This window comes from Cloeon dipterum, chromosome 3 (genome assembly GCF_949628265.1).
Source record: "Cloeon dipterum chromosome 3, ieCloDipt1.1, whole genome shotgun sequence".
Classification (NCBI taxonomy): domain Eukaryota; kingdom Metazoa; phylum Arthropoda; class Insecta; order Ephemeroptera; family Baetidae; genus Cloeon; species Cloeon dipterum.
The window spans coordinates 26,475,648-26,498,945 of NC_088788.1; the positions used below are offsets into that span (position 1 = coordinate 26,475,648).

At 41.3% G+C, this 23,298-nt stretch overlaps 6 protein-coding genes across 7 annotated transcripts; 3 read left to right on the forward strand and 3 right to left on the reverse strand.

Annotated features, from left to right (window-relative positions):
• The first annotated feature begins 158 nt into the window (after positions 1-158).
• heix (UbiA prenyltransferase domain-containing heix) lies at positions 159-4,049 on the forward strand. Its single transcript, XM_065483158.1, has 3 exons — positions 159-466; positions 823-1,162; positions 2,249-4,049. The coding sequence occupies exons 2-3, from the start codon at positions 827-829 to the stop codon at positions 2,876-2,878; spliced, it is 966 nt and encodes a 321-aa protein (XP_065339230.1). The 5' UTR covers positions 159-466; positions 823-826; the 3' UTR covers positions 2,879-4,049.
• A 148-nt stretch (positions 4,050-4,197) lies between these two features.
• Ube4B (Ubiquitination factor E4B) lies at positions 4,198-10,521 on the reverse strand. Its single transcript, XM_065483143.1, has 18 exons — positions 10,364-10,521; positions 9,497-9,790; positions 9,100-9,441; positions 8,543-8,767; positions 8,329-8,484; positions 7,999-8,193; positions 7,634-7,943; positions 7,433-7,578; positions 7,282-7,377; positions 6,986-7,224; positions 6,692-6,927; positions 6,507-6,633; positions 6,366-6,450; positions 5,454-5,712; positions 5,269-5,396; positions 5,041-5,215; positions 4,839-4,985; positions 4,198-4,782 (listed from the first exon to the last, which is right to left on the reverse strand). The coding sequence occupies exons 1-18, from the start codon at positions 10,385-10,387 to the stop codon at positions 4,712-4,714; spliced, it is 3,255 nt and encodes a 1,084-aa protein (XP_065339215.1). The 5' UTR covers positions 10,388-10,521; the 3' UTR covers positions 4,198-4,711.
• Positions 10,522-10,710: 189 nt separating this feature from the next.
• On the forward strand, positions 10,711-14,262 carry ZnT49B (Zinc transporter 49B). Its single transcript, XM_065483151.1, has 5 exons — positions 10,711-10,870; positions 10,933-11,067; positions 11,193-11,902; positions 12,135-12,728; positions 13,535-14,262. Exons 3-5 carry the CDS (start codon positions 11,267-11,269, stop codon positions 13,931-13,933), a joined length of 1,629 nt encoding a protein of 542 aa, XP_065339223.1. The 5' UTR covers positions 10,711-10,870; positions 10,933-11,067; positions 11,193-11,266; the 3' UTR covers positions 13,934-14,262.
• Positions 14,229-18,896, reverse strand: oxt (Xylosyltransferase oxt). Of its 2 annotated transcripts, XM_065483150.1 has the most exons (16): positions 18,808-18,871; positions 18,691-18,749; positions 18,542-18,631; positions 18,100-18,482; positions 17,892-18,034; positions 17,670-17,833; positions 17,407-17,615; positions 17,054-17,354; positions 16,821-16,997; positions 16,662-16,767; positions 16,395-16,579; positions 16,068-16,202; positions 15,802-16,011; positions 15,592-15,746; positions 15,359-15,532; positions 14,229-15,297 (listed from the first exon to the last, which is right to left on the reverse strand). In XM_065483150.1, the coding sequence occupies exons 2-16, from the start codon at positions 18,715-18,717 to the stop codon at positions 15,138-15,140; spliced, it is 2,619 nt and encodes an 872-aa protein (XP_065339222.1). In that variant the 5' UTR covers positions 18,718-18,749; positions 18,808-18,871; the 3' UTR covers positions 14,229-15,137. The 2 variants fall into 2 exon arrangements, with proteins under 2 accessions (XP_065339222.1, XP_065339221.1); XM_065483149.1 differs by having other exon boundaries at positions 18,691-18,896.
• Positions 18,897-18,999: 103 nt separating this feature from the next.
• Positions 19,000-20,110, forward strand: CSN7 (COP9 signalosome subunit 7). The gene is made up of 4 exons (XM_065482122.1): positions 19,000-19,251; positions 19,317-19,481; positions 19,548-19,856; positions 19,914-20,110. Exons 1-4 carry the CDS (start codon positions 19,081-19,083, stop codon positions 20,067-20,069), a joined length of 801 nt encoding a protein of 266 aa, XP_065338194.1. The 5' UTR covers positions 19,000-19,080; the 3' UTR covers positions 20,070-20,110.
• A 7-nt stretch (positions 20,111-20,117) lies between these two features.
• Positions 20,118-23,240, reverse strand: LOC135938473 (uncharacterized). Its single transcript, XM_065482120.1, has 9 exons — positions 23,065-23,240; positions 22,474-22,909; positions 22,283-22,419; positions 21,925-22,115; positions 21,537-21,712; positions 21,281-21,485; positions 20,950-21,060; positions 20,741-20,900; positions 20,118-20,681 (listed from the first exon to the last, which is right to left on the reverse strand). Exons 1-9 carry the CDS (start codon positions 23,085-23,087, stop codon positions 20,555-20,557), a joined length of 1,566 nt encoding a protein of 521 aa, XP_065338192.1. The 5' UTR covers positions 23,088-23,240; the 3' UTR covers positions 20,118-20,554.
• Between the last annotated feature and the right edge of the window lie 58 nt (positions 23,241-23,298).

The following is a 23,298-nucleotide window of genomic DNA, read 5'->3' on the forward strand; positions in this document are numbered from 1 at the left end:
GGACAATATTTTTTAATTTCAAAATAGAAACACATTTTTCTGTAAAATCGTAATTGAACTTAGAAAATTTAATTTCTGATAGTGAAGAACACTTCGAGTTTTAATTTATTCAAAGTTGCAAAATAAATATTAAAGCTCCATTTCTTTCTCCCCACTTTGGTGTGTTTCAAACATACCGCCCCTTTGAGTCGTCATCAAAAAATTGACCTACGAAAATATTTCAAGCGCAATTTGGTGACAGCTAGTAAGGTCCCAGCTTGATTTCTAGCTGAAAATGCCGTTTTGTCGGCAAAAATAAGTGGTAGACACTAATCAGAGTGTCATGTCCGTTGCCTGATCAATTAAACTGCCGATATCCGCCCCGAATGGTTCGACTCGACCTCTGACCCAATTGGCCAAACAGTCGTCCAAGTTGGGGGCCAACTCACTCTCAGTTCTAATTTATATTCTCGACCCAACACGAAAGGTATGATTTTAATTACGATTGTGTTTTTCAGCAGAAATCAGGCACTCCCGTCAATCAAAATCGTTAACCCTCTTAAAAATTTCCAAAGGTTGTCTCCTGGAAAAGGACTTAACCTCTTCAAGTATTGTAACAACTAAAATGCTGCAAATGTTTTCGTTTACATTTTCTGTTTAAATATTTTAAAGTTAAGCTATTATTTTTATTAAACAACTTATTCTATCAAAATTAAAATCCTGTCGCTATGATGGACGATAGATAAACCAAGTTAAAACGCTCAAATTCAAATTTATAAATGAAAATCTGAGTATCATTAATAATGAAACAAATCAATCATAACCAGTATCATCAATTTTAAGGATCATGGCTGGCGACGGCGGCGACGCGACCAGCAACGACGTGCCCCAGTCGTCTGCCGAACGGCCCAACAAGCTGATGAAATTGTCCTCGTACCTGTTGGCGCTGCGACCGTGGTCTCTGAGCGCCTCGATGATGCCCACCCTTCTCGGGAGTGCAATCGCGCACAAGAGCACCGGTGACTTCAACCCTGTGCTGCTGGTGGTGACGGCGTTCACGGTACTGTCTGTGCACGGCGCCGGCAACGTCGTCAACACCTATTTTGACTACATTAAAGGCATCGACAGCAAGAAGCAGAGTGACGACCGTACTCTTGTCGACCAGCTTCTGTCCAAAGATGAGGTTGATAATGCAAAATTCAGTTTTGTACTTGTCTGAAAGGGAACTATGGCTTGGCTTTCCGTGGGGGTTTTAATTTATGAAGTTATTTCACACTTGCACTATTTTCATCGTTGAAAGTAATTAGATTAAATTTTCTAACCTCTACACTTCATATTTTATTTTCATGTTGATCTGAAAAAAGTGGATATCATAGAGAAGGAAATGTATGGAAAATAACACGTTTAAATGCGTTTCTTGAAATTAACATTTTTTCTGAGACACAAAATTGCCGAGAAAAGTGTTTTTCCCCTAAACAATATTTATTTATATGGAATATTTATCTTATTCCTTGGCTGGACACTTGAAAAATAAATCAAATATCTCTGACTGACTGAGGGCTTATAAATCAACATAGTTACTGAGCTCTTTCACTTCTATTAATAGTACATTATTGCGCTTCAGGAGAGCTACCTTCTTTGTCTTAACTTCATGGAAAATTACACGATTTTTGTGTTTGCGAGTGATCAGCTCTTCCCTTGATTTGACACAAGCCCCAATTTTTTCCAGAACCAATCTGATTCTGAAATATTTACCATATCACAACAATTAATCGTTGGGGCTCTTAAATTTAAATGTATCAAACAACCCCAGATACATTAATTAATTATTTTTAAAATGGCAATAAATTAAACCATTAATCGTTATTTTTATTATTCTTGAAAAAACAAAAAAAAAACCATAGGATTAAAATATTGGTCCCCTTTATAAAAGCGTAAAATTAAATTATTTTTCGCGTCATTTTTGCCACTGGTCCTACATTTTTCATAAAAATTTCAAATTGCAATATATTACGCCTGGCAGTCACCGACCCTGCTGCACTCCAGTAAGCCACGTTCCACGACCTGCTGAGAGGATGGATGGTTATGGAAATCGTGGTGGTGGCGTTGTTCGTTGACTGCTGCTAATCTTTTTATACAATCACTTTTTCGACACAAACTTCTAGTTTTCCCAGATCACAACAACCGAGAATCTAATGCCAAATAACAACATTTTAGCATGAAAACCTATCAGCTAGGTAACGTTGTAAATTCTGGTCTGTGTTGGCAGGTGGTTACTCTTGGTGCAATGCTGTACATGCTTGGCTGCGTGGGCTTCATCTTCCTCGCGATGCTGTCGCCAGCAAAGATGGAGCATCTGGCGCTGATCTACTTTGGCGGGTTGTCCAGCTCGTTCCTCTACACAGGCGGCATCGGGCTCAAGTACATCGCGCTGGGCGACGTGCTCATCCTGGTCATCTTTGGGCCGCTGTCGGTGTTGTTCGCGTATATGGCGCAAACGGGGCGCGTCACCTGGGCCACCATGTACTACGCCATCCCGCTGGCGCTCAATACGGAGGCCATCCTGCACAGCAACAACGCCAGGGACCGGCAGAGCGATGCCAAGGCGGGCATTGTCACGCTGGCCATCCTGGTCGGGCACACGGCCTCGCACGTGCTATACGCGGCGCTGCTCTTCGGCCCCTACATCATCTTTGTGGTAAACGCGCTGCACTACTCGGTGTGGCTCCTCCTGCCAATGGTCACCCTGCCGTCGGCCTTCCAGCTGGAGAAGGAGTTCCGCAGCGACAGCATGCAGCGGGTGCCCCGCAAGACGGCCCGGCTCAACCTCTTCTTCGGACTGCTCTATGTCGTTGCCATTTACATGTCGGACGCCACGCGTCTGCCCTACATCCACTAGTGCTCAGCCTACTGTGAAGCTGCTCCGATACTGAGCCTCCGCTTGCGTACTCTCGATAATACGGGCTTAATCAAAATCATGTGACACCAGATTGGTGGCTCTTAACTCATTTAGCCAAATATTCATACCAATCCAATTAAACCAATTATTCTTTATTAACAAATTATTTTCTTGCCGTACTTAATATTTTACGCATGAAGTTTGATATAATAACAGCTTTCAAGTTATTTTGTCCAATTTGATTTAAATAAATTAAACACAAGCCAGGCATCAAATGTCTATTAATGCAATCGCAGGTGTGCATGTTAATGGATCGTTGATAAAATTTGGTGTTCAAGAGAAGGTGATCTTACATTATTTGCATATTAGTACTCTCAAAACTGTATCGGTCGCTTTGCAGCAGAAATGTTAAACTTGTGCAAGAGGAATTTTTGTATCGGAGCTAGCTTATCATCACGCAAAACTAGAGTGACGCCACAAACGTGCATTTGTGTAACAATCGTGTCGCGTGCTGTCCAAATCGCGAGTGCGTGTGTGCGGTACTTATAACGAGAAGATGATATTCGCGCCACCGTGTGGCACCAAATGTGTGATTGCTACTGGAGGCTTTTGGTTCGCCGTGTGGTCGTTACGAGCGGAAGGCTTTCAAAGCCTGGACTGTGCAGATGATACAAAAGTTGTATTCGGCATGTTGTCAATTAATTGAAATCTCACGTTGTTCTTGTTGATTGTGGAAAGTGCCAAGATAGAGGTTCTATTTTGTTTCCGTATCGATTGGTCGGAGATCAGTATGTTGATTATTTAACGTTTTGCTCAAGTTACACAAACATAAAACGCATCGACTCCATAAAATGTGTGAGGAACGTTTTCTATTAGTTGGCAGTTAAGTAAACTTATTAATTTGTCGTTATATTTACATGTATTGTCATATCAAAGTAACAATTCAGTATGCCACACATAACGTGGTTGTGCTGATTTTCTAGATTTTTACTTGCTACGAACGACTTTCTTGTCGTGTTGCTGATTTTTGACCAGCGATTATTTGCTACCAAGGAGGGTTATAGCAGTAATTTTGCAGCTCTGAAACTACATGTGTGCTGACAATACTCGAAATCATACACTGTGCTTAAAATTCGAATAAAAACTATTCTTCTGTCCAAAAATAAAATAATAGTTTTACTCCGTTGCCATTCCATTAAGACTCCTCTTATACACATCCAAGTTCAAACTGGTCAGTCATTAGTTGAGATGCAACCCATTCTGCCATAAGGCTTCCCACTGAAAATTGGGTATTAATGGAAAGTCATAAAAAGTGGTGATTCATTAAAAGTAAGTTTACTTATTGAGATATTAACCATCCGAACATAGGTATAATATTACAACGTTAACGATTCCAAGTTAGACAGATTTATTTTCGAAATGGACCAGGCTACTTTACACATTGACCTTGTCATTTTACAAATTATCACACTTTATCCATTCATCGACCAAGAATGCACACAAGGATTAATTTAACTGAGATCTGCTTTTAACATGGATGAAGAAAAGGAACAGAGATGTGTATGCGGTTTTGTGATTCAGAATTTACTTGTATGCAGTAATTTTGACAAAAGCTGCTGGGAGAATGTTGGCGGTGATGTGGATTAGTACTTAACAAATGAAATTATAAATTTTATCAGCAAAATCAAGTTAAATTGTATTGTTAAAAATAATTGTGCAAGTAGAAGCACTTGATTCCTATTGATAAGGACCATAAACAGTCTGATTGATGCAAAGCTTGGTAAAAAGATCAATTCCCCTCTGGTCCCGCTGAAGCTGAAACTTTGATTTCGCTCAAGTGCTTCCTGGCTGGTTGCTGTCTTTCTCTTTCACCCACTCTTCAATTCGCTGCTTCAGTTCCGTCGCTACAAAAACGTCTTGTTAGGAAAAATTTGATACAAATTGAAATCTGCTATCTCACCTGGCTGCAGCATGTCTTCCGAAAGTGGCTGTCTGTTGAAGGGGTCGGTCGAGGAATTGAGCAAATGGCGAATAATCACGGCGCGATCCATCACTTTGCCGCTCGGCAGAATGACAGGATCGTCCATCAGGGTGTCCATTAGCGGATCTGAAAAATTGGAATGTCGTGAAACAAATACAATCACTAATTTCTTGTTTCCTGCCTCTGAATTCCTCTGGTGCATCGCTGTAGTCGACCTCTTTCTTGATGTTCTGGATTGCAATTTCATGGGCTCGCTTTGCCAACTCTTTGAACTTTTCTATCTCAGGTTTTGATTTGATAATTGCCCTTTCCAGTCTGACGGTCGCGTCATCAAAAAGCTCCTTCTTGAAAGATCGCTAAGAAGGGAATGGAGTTCAAATAAAATAACAGGGACACTAAATGGAATTACTTCATCGCCAGCCAAAGCAGCTGCAAACTTTTCACAGTCGAGATGAAGATATATGTCCACGAGTTGGCTCAGGAGTCGCCTTGGCTCCCAGCCGTACTTGTCAGGATTCTTCACCTTCAGGTTTTTACCTGTGGCAAATGTCAATGAGAACAAAAGTTAGATGTTACGCTTGAATCGCAACATACACTTCGGTCCACACAGCTGCTGCAGATTGAAATTCAGCATCGCAGCAAGCCGGTCAACTAGCTCAGGCCGCATGAAGGGCTCCTTGATCTGCATGGTGAGGTAGTGGAACATGTCGACAGTCTCCCTGGCAAGTGTCAGATAAGACCGGCACTGTCGCTCGTCTTGCGTCAACTGCCTCTGCCGTGATTGTTGCTGCTCGGGTGTCTGCTGATCCCATGTGCTCCTATCGTCCATTGCTTCTTGCACCTCATGAATCCTCTTCAAAAGAAAATAATAATATAGAAACTGACCCCTGACTTCTGAGTGTTGAGGAGCAACCCCCCCCCCCATAAAGATAACTTTTACGTTTCAGTGTTTAATATGCCTTTAAGCTGCCTACTGCCTACTCGGACTGGGTGAGACAGCAGCGTTTGCCCTTCCAAGGTGAGCAGTTTTTTTACGGTTTCAATATTTTGAACATGTTATCTTCCCTATGATTGGAGTGGGAGACACCTTGATATTGATCAACCCAATAACGTCACAAACCAGGAACCAGGACCAATAATTGCATGCGGTTAACATACTTTTGCCTACAAACCGAAGTCTCTCATTGGCATGCTAGCAATACGTTTCGTGAAATTCCTTAACAAATGCAGCAGTGCTTTCGTGTTCGAATTATTCGCACACCTCCATAAACCGAAAATGTCAAATGCCCACAGTTGACCCCGGCAAATTAATCAAATTTCTGGATTCTAAAAGCACGCAAATGTATACTGCGATTTACAATGCGAGTCATCAGCTCAGTTTAAACTTGGCGGGATAGCTTTTAATTTTTGGAAAAGTGCTATTTTACCAATTTGTGCATTAAAAATACACAATCTTTGAAAGCTAGGAAAAAATTAATCACACCATATGAGACATTCAAAACTTACCTTAAGGGACTCCAAGCTTTCATCAAGGAGGAAGGTTGTATCATTCATCAGCATATTAATAAACTTGACAAACTGCTTCCCTGAACTGAACATTTACACAACATCACTATAGCATTAAGTGCCACTCAAATCAAATCCTACCCAGATTCTTTAACAATAGCTAAACGATGAGTGGGACTATCCCACATGTCCTTCAGGATCAGGCTGATATGGTATCTGATTGTAAATTTGTCGTAGAACTCGGAGTTAGCTCCAGTTGATTCCACGTCTGCACATGAAATTTTAATCAGATGTATTTTAGAACTTCATCAAACTTGATCATTTACCTGTGTAGAATTTCATGAGGCATGATGGGAGGTAGACTTCGTACAGAGGGTGCTCCATTAAGTGGACGTGCAGAGGGTCACGGCTGGACTGGGATCCGGAGGAAATGACGAATAGCACCTCTATCAGTTTGGCTACTAGGTATGGACTACGAGCGAGATGCGGACAACAAATCATCAGAAGCAACCATGTGATGAGACTGTTGTCCACGCCCTCCACTATTACGCCTGGGCAGTACCTTTGCAATTTTATCAGTGAAATTACAAATGGAATATTAAGAGGGAAGGCACACTTACTGCAGCCCAAAGAGGATGAAGTCAGCTATGTCCTCAACATACCATTCCGGGAAGGCATAGAAAATGTTCGGCGCGCTTGTAGGAAGAGTGAAGTTAGACTTGCACTTCCAGGAAGATCCAGGTGGCAAAATGATTGACATTAGGAATTCGGCAACCGTGATGTAGAACGCCATGGCTCTTCGCAAGAGCACATCGTCCATTAGACCAGCCTCTGAGCAGGCTTTTCTTTTGGTCAGTTTCTGCAAAAGGTTGCGAAAGTTCCATTTTTTTGTCATTTATAAACAGTAGAACAAAACCTTTATTTGGTGTTTGTATCTCTTAAGAACTTCACGGTGCCTGCTTTCATATTGTGTGCCCTTCCACTGAGCCTCACTACCTTGAATCTCATCCGCCTATTTGGTTAAATTATAAGTGAAACAAGTAATAAAAGGAGAATTTAACACGTACCATTTTTGTCAGTTCACGAAGTGCTCGTAGTCTGTGCTTATGCTTGTTGAAAGCAGGCAAAAGCGATAAGTGGTGGCAGTGAAGAGTCAGAAACCAGCAGCTTGTGCTGAATTTTGGTTCCTGCCACGAGTGGTCCTTGGAATTTTCTAGAATTGACGCCAAACTTTTTAATCTGAATCTGAGGAAGCCTTTAAAACTTACTCAATTCTTCTAACCAAGCGGTCGCCTCTTGCGAATCAAACTTCAGTCTTGTCTCATTTGTCACATCAACAAGGCTGTCTGGATGGAATACGTACATAGGGTCAACCTTGTCTATTTTGATTTTGACAGACAAGAGCTGCATCACAGCCAGCAGATTGAGCATGAAACCATCGCCGGCAGTTAGTTTTTCCTCTCCGTGGATCTGAGCTCGCTTATCATTTAACTTGAGTACACGCGCCAAGAAATTCAGTGCCACTTCTCTCGTAGGAGAATTGACCAGCACGGTGTGCACAATTTTGTGGACCTGAGCCTAATTCAAATTACCGATTAGACTAACATAAGACTGGACCAGAAATCATTCAAACCCTCAAATGCTCCACTTCCTGCTGGAGCGACTTGATGAGACTTTTATCTGCTGCGCGACTGCTGGAGAAATACTTGTCAGCCGTTTTTGGGTCGTCCTCTTCAAAAACAGACACAGACATGAAAGGTCCCAGGAAGGAAGTGCGCGAGATTTCTCTACCAACGCCAGGAGTGATGCACACTGGCAAAAACTGCACCTGTAGACCAGAATAATAATAATCTCTTTATTTGCGTTTTTGGCATGTAAATAAATCAAAATAATTATTCACTGATTCAAATAAATCCAATAGACTTGATGTTGGTAAAATACTGTTTGATCAATTCGTGCAAACCTGTTTAGTTAAAAGCCCGCATATTGGTCTGGCCCCTTCAACATTTCTCATTTCCACCAGCTCCAATAAAGCTGATACTGGCTGCAAGTAAGTTTTTCCATCTAGAGATGAATTTTGCATCATTCTATGTAGACCCTGGAGAATGGGACTGAAAGTCTGTAAATTTAGTTTACTTGTTAAATGATATGTTAAACATTGCAAAGATTTCAAATACCTCATCCAGCATCTCTGGGTCAACAGCTTGTAAATGAAAAACAATTTCATGCAGGAAGCCCCTTGGCAGACTTTGTGAAATGAGGGGCTCCAAAAGTAAGGAAGAACATGTTGACGATGGCTTTTCTTCGGTTTCAAACTGGCCGGTGAGAACGAGAGCGGCGTACTGCACAATTTGGGCTCGCATCTCCACAAGGACTCCGCACATGGGAGGGGAACTGAACTTCTGTTGGCATTAAAATACAAAGTGAGCATAACACAAAAATACTGTCCTGTTTTTAATCTACAAATCTTTCAAATAATTTATAGTATTATGTGCGGTCTTTGAAAAATCTTGACATTCAAGATCAGTTTAATTAATAGGCAGTTATTAACTCTTCAAAATCACTAACAAGGAGATATAAACCCAATATTAATTCACTGTAGTAAAATCAATAGCATGTTATGAAAAATATTACTGTAATTAAAAAATATCACGATAGGTATGATTTAGTTTGAAAATAAAAGCATTTAAACTTTAAATCCTTCTTGCAAAGTATTCAAAGTTTTTCATGTTACCTTGGGCTGTGTTCGTTCTTCATAAGCTACCCTGGTGTAGGACTCAAGAAGATAGCGCAGCATGCGAGAAGAGTTAGAAGACTCCTTTTTGACACCAGCATCCTCATCTGGAGTAGACGTGGAGGGACTTGGGATGGTCAAATCTTCATCAGATTTGAACACAGGGCTGTCATCAGAGTTTGGAGCATCAAGAAGTCCATTAACCAAGAACTGGTTGATCAGATCTGGACTGCTCAAGTTGCTAGGGGATTGCTCGCACTCCGACCGAAACACCTTTCTACACACAGACTGGATGAAGGTTTCATCGTCCATAGCTTGTTTCCCTGAAGAAGAGCTTGTGGTCTGCAAATTTGGATGAAAATATAGTTAAGAAAAATTGATGCCTGTCGCTGTTTACTCTTTTTCGTGAGATTTTGACCTCCGAGTCCTCAACTTCCATGTTTTCAAATCCAGAATCGACCTCTAATTGCAGTCCCTGACTCTTCCCAGAATCAATGCTTGCACCCCTGGAAGGAAGAGTTAAATCATCCACGTCCATCTTTTCGACATCTGGCTTGGCGACGGGATTTGGAGCAGAGAATTCGGGAATTTCGAGGTTCAGTGCATCAGGCGATGGCGTTCTATTTGCCACCTGGTTGGGAGCAGCTGGGTCCGAACCAGAACCGAGGTATGCTAGTCTACGGCGACGAATCTAAAAAAACAACAAAATAATTTATTACCTCGTTCATTGTTTGGATTTATAGTTTTGGCAACAGAATTAGTTTAGTTTGGGGCTAGCATTTTTATCGACAGCGTAGTTCAATTTGATTTAGGGTGGAGCAATTAGCGTAGTAACCTAAATACGGCGCAATTTGTGTCTGAATTAGAAGTATCTAGCACTTGTTTCATAACGAGTTCAATGAAACGCACATCACACACATGGCTCCTATCTCGAATGGCTCAAAGCATCTTTCGATGAGTTAAAAAGCCTGCGCATGTAACACTCAGTCAAATATCCATCAAATGTTGCCAGGAAATCAAAGGATCTGAATATATTATAGCCAACATATTAGCAGAGTTTGAATATTTCGAAGTTTTCTATATAATTGAACAGTTTCTACTATATTGCGACTAACTTGTAAAATATACATGAGTGAGCATGACTGCATAAGAATTTCCCATTTACAAACATGGCTTGGTCAATGACATACCACGCAGGCGATGGGAAATTTCCTCGCTTCTCGGAAAAGTTTAAAATTACAAGCAATTAAATTGGAGCAATTACCTCGTCTGGGCTAAGTTCGTCCATGTTTATCAAAGTTTGATTAGCTGGCGTGTGGTTAACTTTTGTTAATTCAGACTCTCATACTACAAGCAGCAGCACACAAATAACAATGGCCAGCTGGGATAAATCCTGGTGTGTGACGTCCGAGGCTCAGAGAGATAAGTGCCAACATGAAGCCATATCATTGGAGAAATCAGAGCACCTGATTTTTTACTGAAAATTGGGTAAATTAAATTTTTTTATAAAAATAACCTTAGAGGAATTATTCTAAGTAAAATAGGTATTCAGTACTATTATAATAATAAATATTTCCGAAGAAACTAAATTTGATCAGGATTAGTTGGTAGTGTTTGTTGTGATGTGAAGAGAAGAGGAGGTTACTCGGGGAGAGAAGAGAAAAAAAGGAAAAAAATAAAAATAATATTTCTCTAGAAGGTTGCAGGCCCAATAGACGATTGAACACATATTTTGGCATACTTCAGAGTCTTTTTCATTGAAGTCCGTGAGGTTCGTGCCTGTGTTCTAAACTAATGAAATCGATGTTTTGTGGTTACAATTTTTTGCTTCAGAGAACAGAGCAGTTCAAACAGCATTGCAAAACATTATCAATCTGCGTTGATTCCTACATACTCGGCAACATTGTCAAAATGTTATTGAACCCTTCCCCTCTAAAACAAGAAAGAAGTGAACCATCGTTGACCTAGGTCTGTATACATACGCGAGAAATATACTCCCTTTCTCAAATCACATTAAAAATGCATTTTTGTTTTTATTTCTTGCGTGATGACTTTTAAAAATGTGTTTTATTGAGGATCACACTTATTTTCAGCGGTTTCTTCACAGTGATGACTTCTTTGATGCTAAGAGAGCTTTGAAGGACGCACATAACCCGAAGCCTCTAAAATGCTGTTTCGACCTTACACCCTTGTCATTCGAGGGTTGAAAAGCCCAATCCAGATAGTACTGCACCAGCCCAAACAGAAGTTGACGACTCTCAGTATTATCCCTCTGCGCCCAGCGAAATTGTTTTTGCGCAGTCAGATCTGCTTTTCTAGAATTTTCAGCAGCTCCACGGAGAAACCTGTTGATGATGTTGGAAATGAACCAAAACCAGAGGAGAAGGTCACAGTCAAACTGAAAGAGGTCGTCGCAAAGGCTCTTCCAAAGAGGAGGCAGAGGGTCGACTCCTCCGCCACTTCTTTGGAGAGGAACTTTGTGACGCCTTTGCGAGCCATGAACGATTTCTTGCTCAAACAAAATGAGCTAGACGAATTGAGAAAAATTCAGCGTCGCTCCCCGTTCGAGAATGAGCCACCCATTACTGTTTACTGGCGTAGGGACATCGAAGCTAAAGCCATGGAAGTGTGGGGCAGTAAGGAAAATCTGCAGAATGAGCTGGTTAAGCGGGATGCTGAGCGCCGCCGTTACCAACAGAACATCTTCACAGTGAAACGGGTGCTCAGAGACTACAGGAGGGAGCAGCGAACCAAACCTGAGTCCGTGCCCAAAGATGCTGGACTCATGAGCAGCACTGGCAAGGTCTTGATTATTTTTATTCTTATGTTCTTGATTCAAGAGAATTATTTAAAATTGTGTTTTTAATATAAATTTTGCTAAATTTATTCGGCCAATACCCATAAAAAACAAATAAGTAATCATTAGTTTTTTGCAAACGATCAATTCAAATATTAAATCATGAAAAAGTTGAGGAGATTCATTAACTTCTTACTGAAATATCCTTAGAGCACTGTTGGATGAAATAATGTTGCAGGTGGTTCTGACTGCTGTGATCATCAACGCGTCCAACTTCCTCTTCAAGCTGTTCGCCTGGCTGTACACGGGCTCTCACAGCATGTTCTCAGAATGCATCCATTCGTTCGCAGACACAGCAAACCAGCTGATCCTGTGCTTTGGCATCCACAAGTCGGTGCAGCGGGCGGACATGGACCACCCGTATGGCTACAGCAACATGCGCTATGTTTCCTCACTCATCTCAGGCGTGGGCATCTTTTGCGTTGGAACTGGACTCTCGCTGTACCACGGTATCACCGGCCTCATGCACCCGCAGCCCACAGAGCCCTTCTTCTGGGCATTCTTCATCCTTGGTGGCTCTATGGTGTCGGAGGGCGCCACTCTGCTGGTGGCGGTCAACTCGATCAAGAAGGGCGCCAGGGAGACTGGCATGACCTTCACTGAATACGTGCTCAGGGGCCAAGACCCCAGCGTAAACGTAGTGTTACTCGAGGACCTAGCTGCCGTACTGGGTGTGGCCATAGCAGGCACCTGCATGGGCCTAACCGTCCACTATGGGAGCCACATTCCCGATGCTGTGGGATCGCTGCTGGTTGGCGGACTCCTTGGAACGGTGAGTCTCTGTCTTATCTGATTTTTCTGGTTACTTTGAATGGTTATTAAAGATTTTTTGTGTTGCTAGTTGCTACACATATTTTAAGTTTTGTCGTATTTTAATTTATTAGAAGTTAACCAATTTTCAACCCCAATATTGAAATACGTGCTTATGACTAAAAAAACAATGAGTCTTGACGTGAACAGTGGTGGAATTTTTCGAATGTACAATTGATGGAGATTAAATTAAATGGCCCAAAATTTGAAAATTGATTTAAAAATAAAGTTTTTACTTAATTTAACAGTAATTTGATTTGTAGACACTGTTCAAGGCTACAAATCGATCGGTGGGTCATTTTTGACATTCCGAAAAAGAATAGAAGTTTCCCACAAGGGAGCTTTGTAAGGTTTTACTGATTAATCATATAGAAAAAAATTAAAATTTGTATGAAAGCGGATCCTATTTTTATATGTTGACGTGATTGAAAATGTCAAAAAGGTAATTACAAATTGTTAGAAATTGATAATATGGATAATTTATATTAAGTACTTTTAACCTTCAAAGCTCTATAACCCGTAAAATCCGTTGGGTCAAAAATTTCCCCTTATCGCTAAACTCGCTTCAAAAACGTAAAACTTCGTATCCTAAAAGTTTCCGTGTTAGTATTAATTTAACTGTTTAATATTACCTTAAATTTCAACCACTGGCTTTTAAATTGAACATTTTTTTAAGTGTCTATGCTTCTGAAAAATTTGTTATTACGCAACCCACTGGGCTGGTTGTTTGAGCAGGTTGCCTAACCAACTGAAATTTTGATTTTTTAGGTGGCCTCGTTCATCATTTACACCAACACCGCAGCTCTGGTCGGTCGGTCTATTCCTCAGGAGCGAATTGACAAGATCAACGCTGAGCTGGAGTCGGACGTGATGGTGCGTGCCATCCACGACGTTAAAGGTATCGACATGGGCAACAGTCTGGTGCGGTACAAAGCTGAGATTGACTTCGACGGCGGGGAACTAGCCCGGTCCTACTTGGACAAGCAGGAGCTGAGCGCACTGTTGGAAGAGATGCAACGGATGACCACCATCGAGGAAGTGGAAGCGTTTGTCCTGAAGCATGGCGAGAACATAGTCGACATGCTCGGTGCTGAGATAGATCGAATTGAAACAAAGCTGAGGAAAAAGCATCCCGAGATCAGGCACTGTGATTTGGAAGTTTTGTAAAATAATATTATTGATAATGTTATATCCAGTTGTATTAAATGCAATACAGATAAATGTTACAGGGGAGGAGTGTTCTTGATTGTCTGGGCAAATAATAGAAATTATTGATGCGATAATTATTTACGCCAACATTTTTGTTTTGTAAATTTTTAGACTTTTAGGAACGACATTCCTCCTCTACTGCTGGGTATGTTTAACATACAATGTAAACGAGTGCAAATAGATGATCATTATGGCTTCTAACTATGAGCAAAATTAATTTTTTTCCTAGGAATATGATAAATTAAGCCACACATTTGAGCTGCCCAATAATAATTTATTAAAAATCACATTGTATTATTATTGTTAGAAGTACACAAGACGTGAAATATATATTTAAATATAATTATTGCTATACAATAGCAGGTATGGCGATTAGGGCAAAATATCAAGACCCTTTTGATTGATTATGAATTCGTGAGTGGCGCCGAATTTCCTTCTTTTATTGACACTGCGCCAAGCAAACCAGCAACTGAATGCAGCTTTGCACCACAAACGCAAGAATAATTACTGGCGACAAAAGTTACTAAAACAATCATTTAATCAATGAACACATCTGATGAAAAAGAAGGGTTAATCATAGATCTTCCGTCAAGTCTTGCTCACTGGGATTCACATAAAGCGTAGGAAAATGAAATACATATTATAATACAATTGAATACATGAAGAAACGCGTAAGATTAGAGCTTTCAACAGCTTATCACAGTCAGTGGTTAAAGCACAACATCCCAATCAATTAAACTTCCTTACTCATGGGTGAGCCCAAAATGGTATTAACATTTTACAATTAAAGGATGGAAATCATTTGATTACAAAAATTAGGAAGGAGAACACCAATAGCCTTTAAACTGATATTCTACCTCTTTCAAAGTGCCCAAAGATGAGAGAGTTTTAATCTTTGAAATCTAGATTATGTCTCTACAAATTTAGTGTCACCAAAAACTTCTTTGATTTAAATAAAATCAAAAGAAGACAAGTGAGCAGCATTGCAAGAGAGTAGAAATGAAAACAGGGCAGTTATATCATTCAAGGAAACCTTAAAAGACATTTCGATTCCATTCTTTGACTGACAAGCCAATCGCTAGAAGCCTCTGTCGTGGTCCTATTGCAGGTATGATCAGTCACCAGATCATACCAAGGTTGTGGGCCATTAGCGTAAATTGCTTTAAATTAATTGGCCATTTGTTAAGTCAACCCCGCCAATATAAGATTTGGGATCAGGATAATGAGAACTCCATGACTTGGTGTGGCACAGTTTCACTGATGGGCACCCTTTCCCCAAGGATGCTGACTCCACTATACATGATGACTGCAACGTGTAAAATCTGTAAGGAAATTATTTTAGGTCATCAAGCGAACCAGTCATGGCGTAACTCTGACTCTGACCTTTCAACCGAGGAGTCGATCCAGTCCTGCAAATCCACTCCCAGCCTCTTCGAGTTAATAACCGCCTTTCTGAGCAATGAATCAACAACAGAGCTTTCAGGAGTGTGCACAACGTGGCTCAAAGAATTCGCTTTTTGCACAATGTATGGTTCATTTGGACCAGAATTTACGTATCTGACAAATAAAATTATTATTGAAGGAAAATTTTGTTGATATATTTTAGCGATGCTTACTCAGCTTGGTTGGAAGAAACCTCTACTCCAGACATGAACTCTAATGGCATCACCAGGAACTGAGTTTCAGCAACAACTTTGCTACCAGTCACAATTTTAGCCGACCACGCACCTGGCCTGATTGGCGACTTCAGGGTTAGCTTGGAGCTCAGCGTCTGCAGATTCCAACTTTTGAGTCAGATGAAAATTAAAAGAGAACATGAAATTTACCTGAGCCGTCTCCAAAATGTGGATTTCTGTTATGTCTGCAAGCCACCCAATGGGATCAGTCCACACCACTGTGGCGTTCAATCCTCCCTCAAGGGCGGGTCCAGCAGATAGTTGGACAATGGTGGTTGGCTGCGAGAAAGGTCCAAGGACCCTCATCGGATTTCGGGACACCATCTCTTTCACATCAAAGTCTGAACTCACTATGAAGCTCTTTGGAGGGAAATTAAATTAATTATCAAATTTACATTCGAGAGCTTCTACATTACCTCTATTCTTGAAGCAAAAGGTGTTTCCTTGCTGTGGATTTTGGTTGTAGATTTTGGCTTAAAGCGAGTTTCAATGGTGAATGAGGTTTTGTCATTTTCTGTGAGATTCTTTGCTTGATATTTGACCAAAAAGCCCTGCACATAGTGTCATTATTAAAAACGTTTTGTAATGCATTGTTAAGTTGATGTAGTATTGGATTTTGCAATATCTTGATATTTTAAGAAATTATTTCCAAATTAGTCTTCCTCTTTGTCATGTTCAGCTCGCATTTTTAAGTCAGGTTTTGAACGTGAAATGATTTCCTAGAATTTGCTTAATAATATTACCATGAAAGCATCCTCATGAAAATACAAATTGATTTCCAGCGTTTTCACCAGCTGAATTTTGCATATCATTCTAGCCGATATTCTTGAGAAACTTGATCCCGCAGTCTTGAACGTATCCTCACTTGAAGGATTTTGGTCTCTGTGGTCAAAGACGCTTTGCCAATAACTGTCTATGCTTGGGGTATCTAAATGGGATCAAGATATAAATGATTTTCCATCACGGTAACATCAATTCATGATGAAATGTTTCAAAGAGCGAAAAAATACCTGGAGAATGAAGACCAAATATCCATTCTTCGAGCTGCTTGATTATAGCCTGGTTAATGATTGGCTCAAATTTCCTGGCAAAGAAAACTTGCCTCTCATCAGTGCCCTGAGTATAAACACAAATTAGTAACAGTTTACGTGGTACGTTTATCTCTCTACCTTTATTCTGGCCCAATCTGAGGGTTTAAAGTCGTTTGGACTGCAGCCACACCAATCTACAACATGGCGATATTGACACCGACAGCCAAGCTTTCTCCTCCAGTTGGTGATGTGCAAATTGTTGTCCACATACGTGTCACAAAACTCAGAGTTCCTTAAGGCAGTGTGGAAAAATGACTGGAATTAAAGCTACTTTAAAATTTGTTGCTTGACATTTAGCTCTGGCAAAATACTTCAGCAGGAAGGAGAGTTTGTTTGAAGAGTGTTTTCAAGCCTTTTAATAGCTCATCATCTTCGCCAGATGAAACAAATTTGGCAAATTTATATGAAAGAGCAATCCAGTCACTTCCCCCGTCCATCTGAATGCCCCAAGGCAACACACGGTCTCCCACGCGCCACATGTGAGCCTCACATTCATGGAACGTCTTGTCCAGACCTTGCTTCTGGATAAAGCGCTGCACCTCTTTTCCAAACGATTTGACAAAGTTGCGCCCGTTGTTTGCTGTCAAAAATTGTACCAGTCTGTCGTTGTGTCTGCGAAAAAAGAGTGCTCTAGCTGACTAACGACCTGTGTTTACAGTCATACTTCAGGGGGAAGTCAGATTCACTGAGGTTGATGACGTAGTCCCAAGACCATTTTTCGTGGAGCGTCAAAAGCTCTTTCATGCTGGTGAGAAGAATCTCCAACAAGCTGGCTCCACCCCAAATTGTGGCTAGTCTTTTCCTCGCAACAACAACCTGGCCAGGCATCTTACTCTCCAAGTCCAACATCTCTCGGAACATGTAGTCTTGTCTCTGGATGAAGAGTTTTAACCAAGGCTGTTATTCTGATCATACAAATTTACTTACAGCATCTACGTGAATGTAAAAGAAGTGGTCAGCGTGGTAAAGGGCTCTGATTAGTCTCTTCACTTGACGCACAGCTCGACCATTCAAGGTCAACAAATAGACAACGCGTGCTTTCTGAGCTTTTGGGTCATCTGGCTCTGATTTGACTGGAGACAGCTCTAAATCTAATGAACACTCCAATTAATCTCATTGAACATTTCTAGGATTTTAAGGAAAAATTACTTGGCAACCCGGTTTGAAAAACGCCCATAGTGAAGTATCCTCCGCAATCCTCCTTGGGGTCTGCAGGGCAGGGCATATTGCATGAAGAATCAGGCAGTTTGGCCGCAGAAGGAGGCGCTGCGTTGCCGCAATAGCACTCGGTTCTACAGAAGGAAAATAGGTGAAGGATTGTGAGAGCCGCCACACTGAGGGCTGTTGTTGGTCTTACGAATATTGCACTCCAGCGTACTGGAATCCTGACTGAAGGCACAGGTAAATGCATTGCTCAGGAGAGTTGGCATTTTTAAGGTTGGAAAAGTAGCCTGAAAGCAGGCGGAACTGTCGCTCGTCCTGGAAGCACCCAAGAGACTTGCCCATCCGGGCGTCCTGAGAAGGACACTGACTCTTGAGGTACTGAGGGTAAAGTTTTCCCTCTTGAGATAAGCAAGCTATGTGCACGAGCTCCTTTTTACAACGCTGCGTTCTGGCACGGTTGATGGCCGAAGCTGCCTCACGTCCCAGAATTTCACACTCAGGCACAAAGTCAAGGCCTTCAAGCTGTAGGTCTGCTGACCGGTTTGCTTTGACAGCACTGTGCTTGTCAGGCGGCACCTGCATGCATTAGCAAGGTGTGTGATAAACGAATCAATTTATAACCTTTTGGTCCGCACCTTTTCTCTGTCATTTTTTATCACTAGATTGCTATTCGCTGCGACATCTTCGTCGTCACCTACATATTTTTTTGATGAAAATTCCCCATCCTAAAATGTGAACGTTCCGATTGAAGTTGCAATCTATACGGGTGGTCATTTTTGTTTACCTCTATGTTAATCGGACTTTTGCCCATGGAACTGTCCCCGTCTTTGTAGGACGACGAGTCTGCATTTTGTGAGGGAGAAAACTTTGAGCCCAAAAATATTTGCAACACAAAAATTACCAAGACTATAATAAAAAAGACATTATATCGCCGGACCCAGTCAAATCTCCGTGCGACTGCCATCTTTCTAATTTTTTATTTAAATTTCGCGGCTTTCGCGCATCTTTAGGTCTTTAGGACTTTAGGTGCCTTCAGCGATCGCTGCGCTAGCTGGTAGCTTGGTTTTGAAACTATGTAGTTTGTATCACAATTTTGTAAACATCACACGACACCGGACTTAAACCCCTAAAACCATAATAAGTTTTATCTCCTCTATACAGTATACAAGCCACCATGCTGACAGAAAAATCCACGATCGGGTCAAGCAACTCTCCTGTAGAACAATTTGTCCTATTGGCTAAAAGTGCCAAAGGTGCTGCAGCTTGCGAGCTGATTAAACAGGCTCTGGAGGCCCCAGGAGTGTATGTATTTGGAGAGCTGCTCGAAATGCCCAACATTCTAGAGGTTTTTGTTTTACATCAAAAACAAAATATTTTTAATAACATATCATACTTTCAATTTGATTTCAGTTGGAAAACACTGAGTTCAGTAAAAATGTCCAAATGCTCAAAATGTTTGCGTATGGGACGTACAGGGAGTATCTATCAAAGCAAAATGATCTCTTTGAACTCACACCAACTCAGCAGAAAAAACTCAAGCATCTCACTCTTGTCGCAATGGCCACCAAAAATAAGGTTCCCTAATTGTACTCAATTTACGCAAATATATTGTTTAATGTAATATTTTCATGATAATTTCAGTGTATTCCTTACTCAGATCTGCTTCTGGAGCTGGACATTAAAAATGTCCGCGATCTTGAAGATTTGATCATTGAGGCTATCTATGCAGACATTATTCACGGCAAATTAGACCAGAAGAACAGCCAACTGGAGGTCGATTTTGCCATTGGTCGAGACATTAGACTGGAGGAGATCGGCACCATCGTTGAAACCCTGCAGCAGTGGTGTGACTCGTGTGAGACTGTGCTTAGTTGCATAGAGACTCAGATCATCAGGGCGAACACTGAAAAGTTGAAAAGCCTCAAGCATAAAGAGTCTATTGAGCAAGAAGTATGCAGCAAAAATGAAGGGGAATTATTGTCACATTATCAATTAATTATTTTGCAGATTGTGAGTATCAAAAAGCTTCTTAAGACGCAGACCCAGGATGGAGATGAGGCCATGGCCACAGATGCACTGAGCTCCATGCCCACTGGAAAGTCCAAGAAGCCAGGAAAGGGCGGTCGCACCTGTGGCAGTAGCAAGTTCTGGCCTAAATCATGAATTCCTGTTTGTACAAAATGACAAGATATAAATAATCACATGTCTCTATACATAAGAATTGGAGTATTTTATTTCTTTGAGTTTGTATAAATGAGAACCGCCAATCAAGTTGGCTTTACAATAGCTCACCTAGAAATAAGTGTATTACATAAAGAGAGCATTTCATACTAAAAGAAAACACAAAACAATAGCAGATTGCCACCAAATCATTGATTCATAAAATCACTGGATATTTCTAAATTCCATTTTCAAGTCCTTAAAGGTAGTGATATACAGGATAAAATGTGGCCATGCAACACATAACAAAACCTTTGAGGTGCAAAATTAATTCATTCTGAAGATGTTGCGCTGCAGGCTGAATACTTATCAGGAAGTCAATTGACACAAAATTTGCATCAATGTATTTTAGATTTGTCTCGAGTGTTCCACTAGTTACCAGCAAGGAATGGGATAATGTATAACCTATGCCTGCTCCAACTGGTGTTTTACATCACACTACACCAGCTGTTAGACTTCTCATCTTTGACCACCTCATCCTCTTCTTCCTCACTGTCAGATTCATCAACTTGAGATTCCGATTGGGGCTGCAGGAACATCTCGACCATTCCATCTCTGCAAGTCCCAAGCAAATGTTTTAAAATTTAAATTTCATTGCAAGTAAAAGAAAAAACCTTTTCTGTTGCTGTTCCAGTCCATTGCACACCCAGAGTTGCAGCTTCTCGCCTCCAGTGGCGATGTGCCAGTGGCCATCCTTGCGAACAGCAGCCACGTTTGTCATCTGGCAATGTCCTTCAGCGCTTCCCAGGTAGATGTTAGACGGCAGGTTGTAGACTAAGGTAACTCTTAAAATGGGTCTAAATTTCAAAGGAAAACTCCTTACAGTGCAGATAAGACTTGTCTTTTGTGGAGGTTGTGTACACCATGAGCTCGTTCACTACTTGCAGCGCGTCAACCCGGTCTTTATTTCCTCTCCTCATTTTCACGACAGATCCTAGATTCAAAAGTAAAGCAAAACATTAAACCAAATGTACATTAAATTACACAGATAAGTTCCGACTGGTGAAAAATTATCAATAAATAAGGACACTGGAAATAGTGGAATTTCATGCAGGGTTTCCACTGACATAAAATGACGATTGCGAGAGTCATAATAATGGCTAATGATTCCTCGATATTATCGGGGACCTTAATTGAATTGACAATTCTGTTACCATTTGTCCAGCTCATCTTCTTGATGCTGCCGGAAAGCAATCCTGCGATTATGTTGCTGGAGCCATAGAAGTCAATGCCAGCCAAGCTGAGTCGAGAGGTCTCCATGGAGTTGCTGGTGCGCTTGAAGATTAGCTTCCTCTCCCTCAAGATCCACACTTGCAGCCGCCCTTGAGGGTCTCCACAAATTATCATGTCACCACACACCTGTAAAGGTGCAATTTTAAGCTGCAGTAGGGCTTTATATCCAAATACTACCTTCATTGAGACAACAGGAAGATCAAACGGAAGCTCTGAGTGGAGAGGTTTGCCTGTTTTGGCGTCAAAGAGTTCAAGTTTTCCTCCATCTGTGCCAGTCACAATCAATGCCTCAGAAGGGATGTAGGCAACACAACTTATTGGGTTGTAAGTGTAGATGGACTTGATTTCCTTGCCTGGAAACATTGGATTTTAAACTCAATAATTCTGATTTCTTGCCATTTTTCTTGTAACAAAATTAGAAACAAATATATAAGCAAGTTAACTTAATGCTCTCTTAGGAGGTTTTTATAGAATGCTATAAAATAATATATAGGGTTAAGCAAGTAACTATATTCAGCATAGTTCTCCCACAAATTAGGAAATATTTAAAATTATTCTAGGTCACCTGAGGGAGCAAGCCAGATTTTAATATAACAGTCTGTGGAGCCACTGATGACTACATGGCCATCCTCGGACAATTCTCTTGAAGCAGCCAAATCCAAAATTTGGACAGCAGTGACAGGCTCTTTGTGGCCACTGAATGTGCAGATTTCCGCTTTTGTCTCCAAGTTCCAGGCCTTGACAGTTGTGTCGTCACTAGTGAATGGAAGTGAAATATGAGAGCACGCAGTGAAACCTGATATGTGGTTCTTGATTGAATTGACCATCATTTTACTAACTCAAGGTTTCTAGCCAGATCAGATTTCTTATAAGAGTTAAAATAAAAATCTCTTAAATTGAAGCTTCTGAATTTTTCCTCATACCTAGCGGAGACAAGGATGTTGCCAACCATGTCAACAGCGTTGATTTTGAATGAGTGGCCTGGCAGTTCATGAATAGAGATCAAACGTTGTTCCCATGTTCCCTCTTTTGGTGGCAGTTTGAAAAAGGACTTTGAATCCTGAACATAGACAAAAAATTAAGTTGCACAATTATTGTAGCAGATAAGTTTTACCGCTGTCCCTTCTGATTCAGATTCTTTTTCCTCCGAGACCCGCAAGTCCATGGATTCATCCTCATCCAACTGGGAATTTTCTTCATTTTTCTCACATTCTTCACCAGCGTCTAATATCTCAACCCAGTCAACCTTGTCAGTTTCTTCTACGGCTTCCGTGGTGGTTTCTATGACCTCAGTATACAACAGGTCCCCCGCACCGTTCTCCACCTCTGTCAACGAAGGGTTGCTTTCTTCCAGGCTAGAAAACCCGTTTTCCTGTTGAGTGCCGTTGCTTTCTCCAGAGTCTCCGTTGTGGTGTCCATTTTCACCGCCGTTTTTTTGACCGTTCTCGACTTCCGACACGCCAACCGGTTCCATGGCGCTGCAGACATTGTCAGGTTTGGGCTTCTTTGCCGGTTCCTGCTGCACATCGGTCCAAGGAATTTCATCGACCCTGCAATCAGCAACACGGAACAACTCAAATCCTAATCCTTGTTTACGAACGCCCAGCAGGCGGCAGCCATAATAAAACAATTCCAGCCCATCAAGGACGAATGTCGGGGCACGGAATTCTCTGTGGTTTGATGAGAGAATTTTGTTTCCACTTACGTGTCCGAGCTGCTACGCTTCATTTTCAGGTTAAATAGCGGCAAAGTTTGCGATACACACAGAGCTTTGTTTTCTGGTGACCCTCTCGAGCGTGAAGAGACTTGAAAATCAAGACGGCGCCGCTTGTTTTGAGTGTGACCTTTAAAAAGTTTGCAACTAAATCGTGCAGCAGTGCATTCACTTGTCACAGCACAAAGCCGGCGCCGGTAAGATAGGGGAATGTTGCGGAGTTGG

What these genes read in the sequence shown, in the direction of transcription:
- oxt (XM_065483149.1), bottom strand. Translation starts at nt 18,870, where the DNA reads ATGGCAGTCGCACGGAGATTTGACTGGGTCCGGCGATATAATGTCTTT. An exon ending in TTTTCAAACCGGGTTGCCAA is followed by an intron (nt 17,834 to 17,891) that starts GTAATTTTTCCT and finishes AGTGTTCATTAG; the next exon opens with ATTTAGAGCTGTCTCCAGTC. An exon ending in ATCGACTCCTCGGTTGAAAG is followed by an intron (nt 15,298 to 15,358) that starts GTCAGAGTCAGA and finishes ATTTCCTTACAG; the next exon opens with ATTTTACACGTTGCAGTCAT.
- heix (XM_065483158.1), top strand. Translation starts at nt 827, where the DNA reads ATGGCTGGCGACGGCGGCGACGCGACCAGCAACGACGTGCCCCAGTCG. An exon ending in AGCTTCTGTCCAAAGATGAG is followed by an intron (nt 1,163 to 2,248) that starts GTTGATAATGCA and finishes CTGTGTTGGCAG; the next exon opens with GTGGTTACTCTTGGTGCAAT.
- Ube4B (XM_065483143.1), bottom strand. Translation starts at nt 10,387, where the DNA reads ATGGACGAACTTAGCCCAGACGAG. An exon ending in TCAAAATCTCACGAAAAAGA is followed by an intron (nt 9,442 to 9,496) that starts GTAAACAGCGAC and finishes CCAAATTTGCAG; the next exon opens with ACCACAAGCTCTTCTTCAGG. An exon ending in GCTATTGTTAAAGAATCTGG is followed by an intron (nt 6,451 to 6,506) that starts GTAGGATTTGAT and finishes GTAAATGTTCAG; the next exon opens with TTCAGGGAAGCAGTTTGTCA.
- CSN7 (XM_065482122.1), top strand. Translation starts at nt 19,081, where the DNA reads ATGCTGACAGAAAAATCCACGATCGGGTCAAGCAACTCTCCTGTAGAA. An exon ending in AAATGCCCAACATTCTAGAG is followed by an intron (nt 19,252 to 19,316) that starts GTTTTTGTTTTA and finishes ATTTGATTTCAG; the next exon opens with TTGGAAAACACTGAGTTCAG. An exon ending in CAATGGCCACCAAAAATAAG is followed by an intron (nt 19,482 to 19,547) that starts GTTCCCTAATTG and finishes TGATAATTTCAG; the next exon opens with TGTATTCCTTACTCAGATCT.
- LOC135938473 (XM_065482120.1), bottom strand. Translation starts at nt 23,087, where the DNA reads ATGAAGCGTAGCAGCTCGGACAC. An exon ending in TTCCTGTTGTCTCAATGAAG is followed by an intron (nt 21,486 to 21,536) that starts GTAGTATTTGGA and finishes GCACCTTTACAG; the next exon opens with GTGTGTGGTGACATGATAAT. An exon ending in CTGGAACAGCAACAGAAAAG is followed by an intron (nt 20,682 to 20,740) that starts GTTTTTTCTTTT and finishes TGGGACTTGCAG; the next exon opens with AGATGGAATGGTCGAGATGT.
- ZnT49B (XM_065483151.1), top strand. Translation starts at nt 11,267, where the DNA reads ATGCTGTTTCGACCTTACACCCTTGTCATTCGAGGGTTGAAAAGCCCA. An exon ending in TCATGAGCAGCACTGGCAAG is followed by an intron (nt 11,903 to 12,134) that starts GTCTTGATTATT and finishes ATAATGTTGCAG; the next exon opens with GTGGTTCTGACTGCTGTGAT. An exon ending in TTGGCGGACTCCTTGGAACG is followed by an intron (nt 12,729 to 13,534) that starts GTGAGTCTCTGT and finishes TTGATTTTTTAG; the next exon opens with GTGGCCTCGTTCATCATTTA.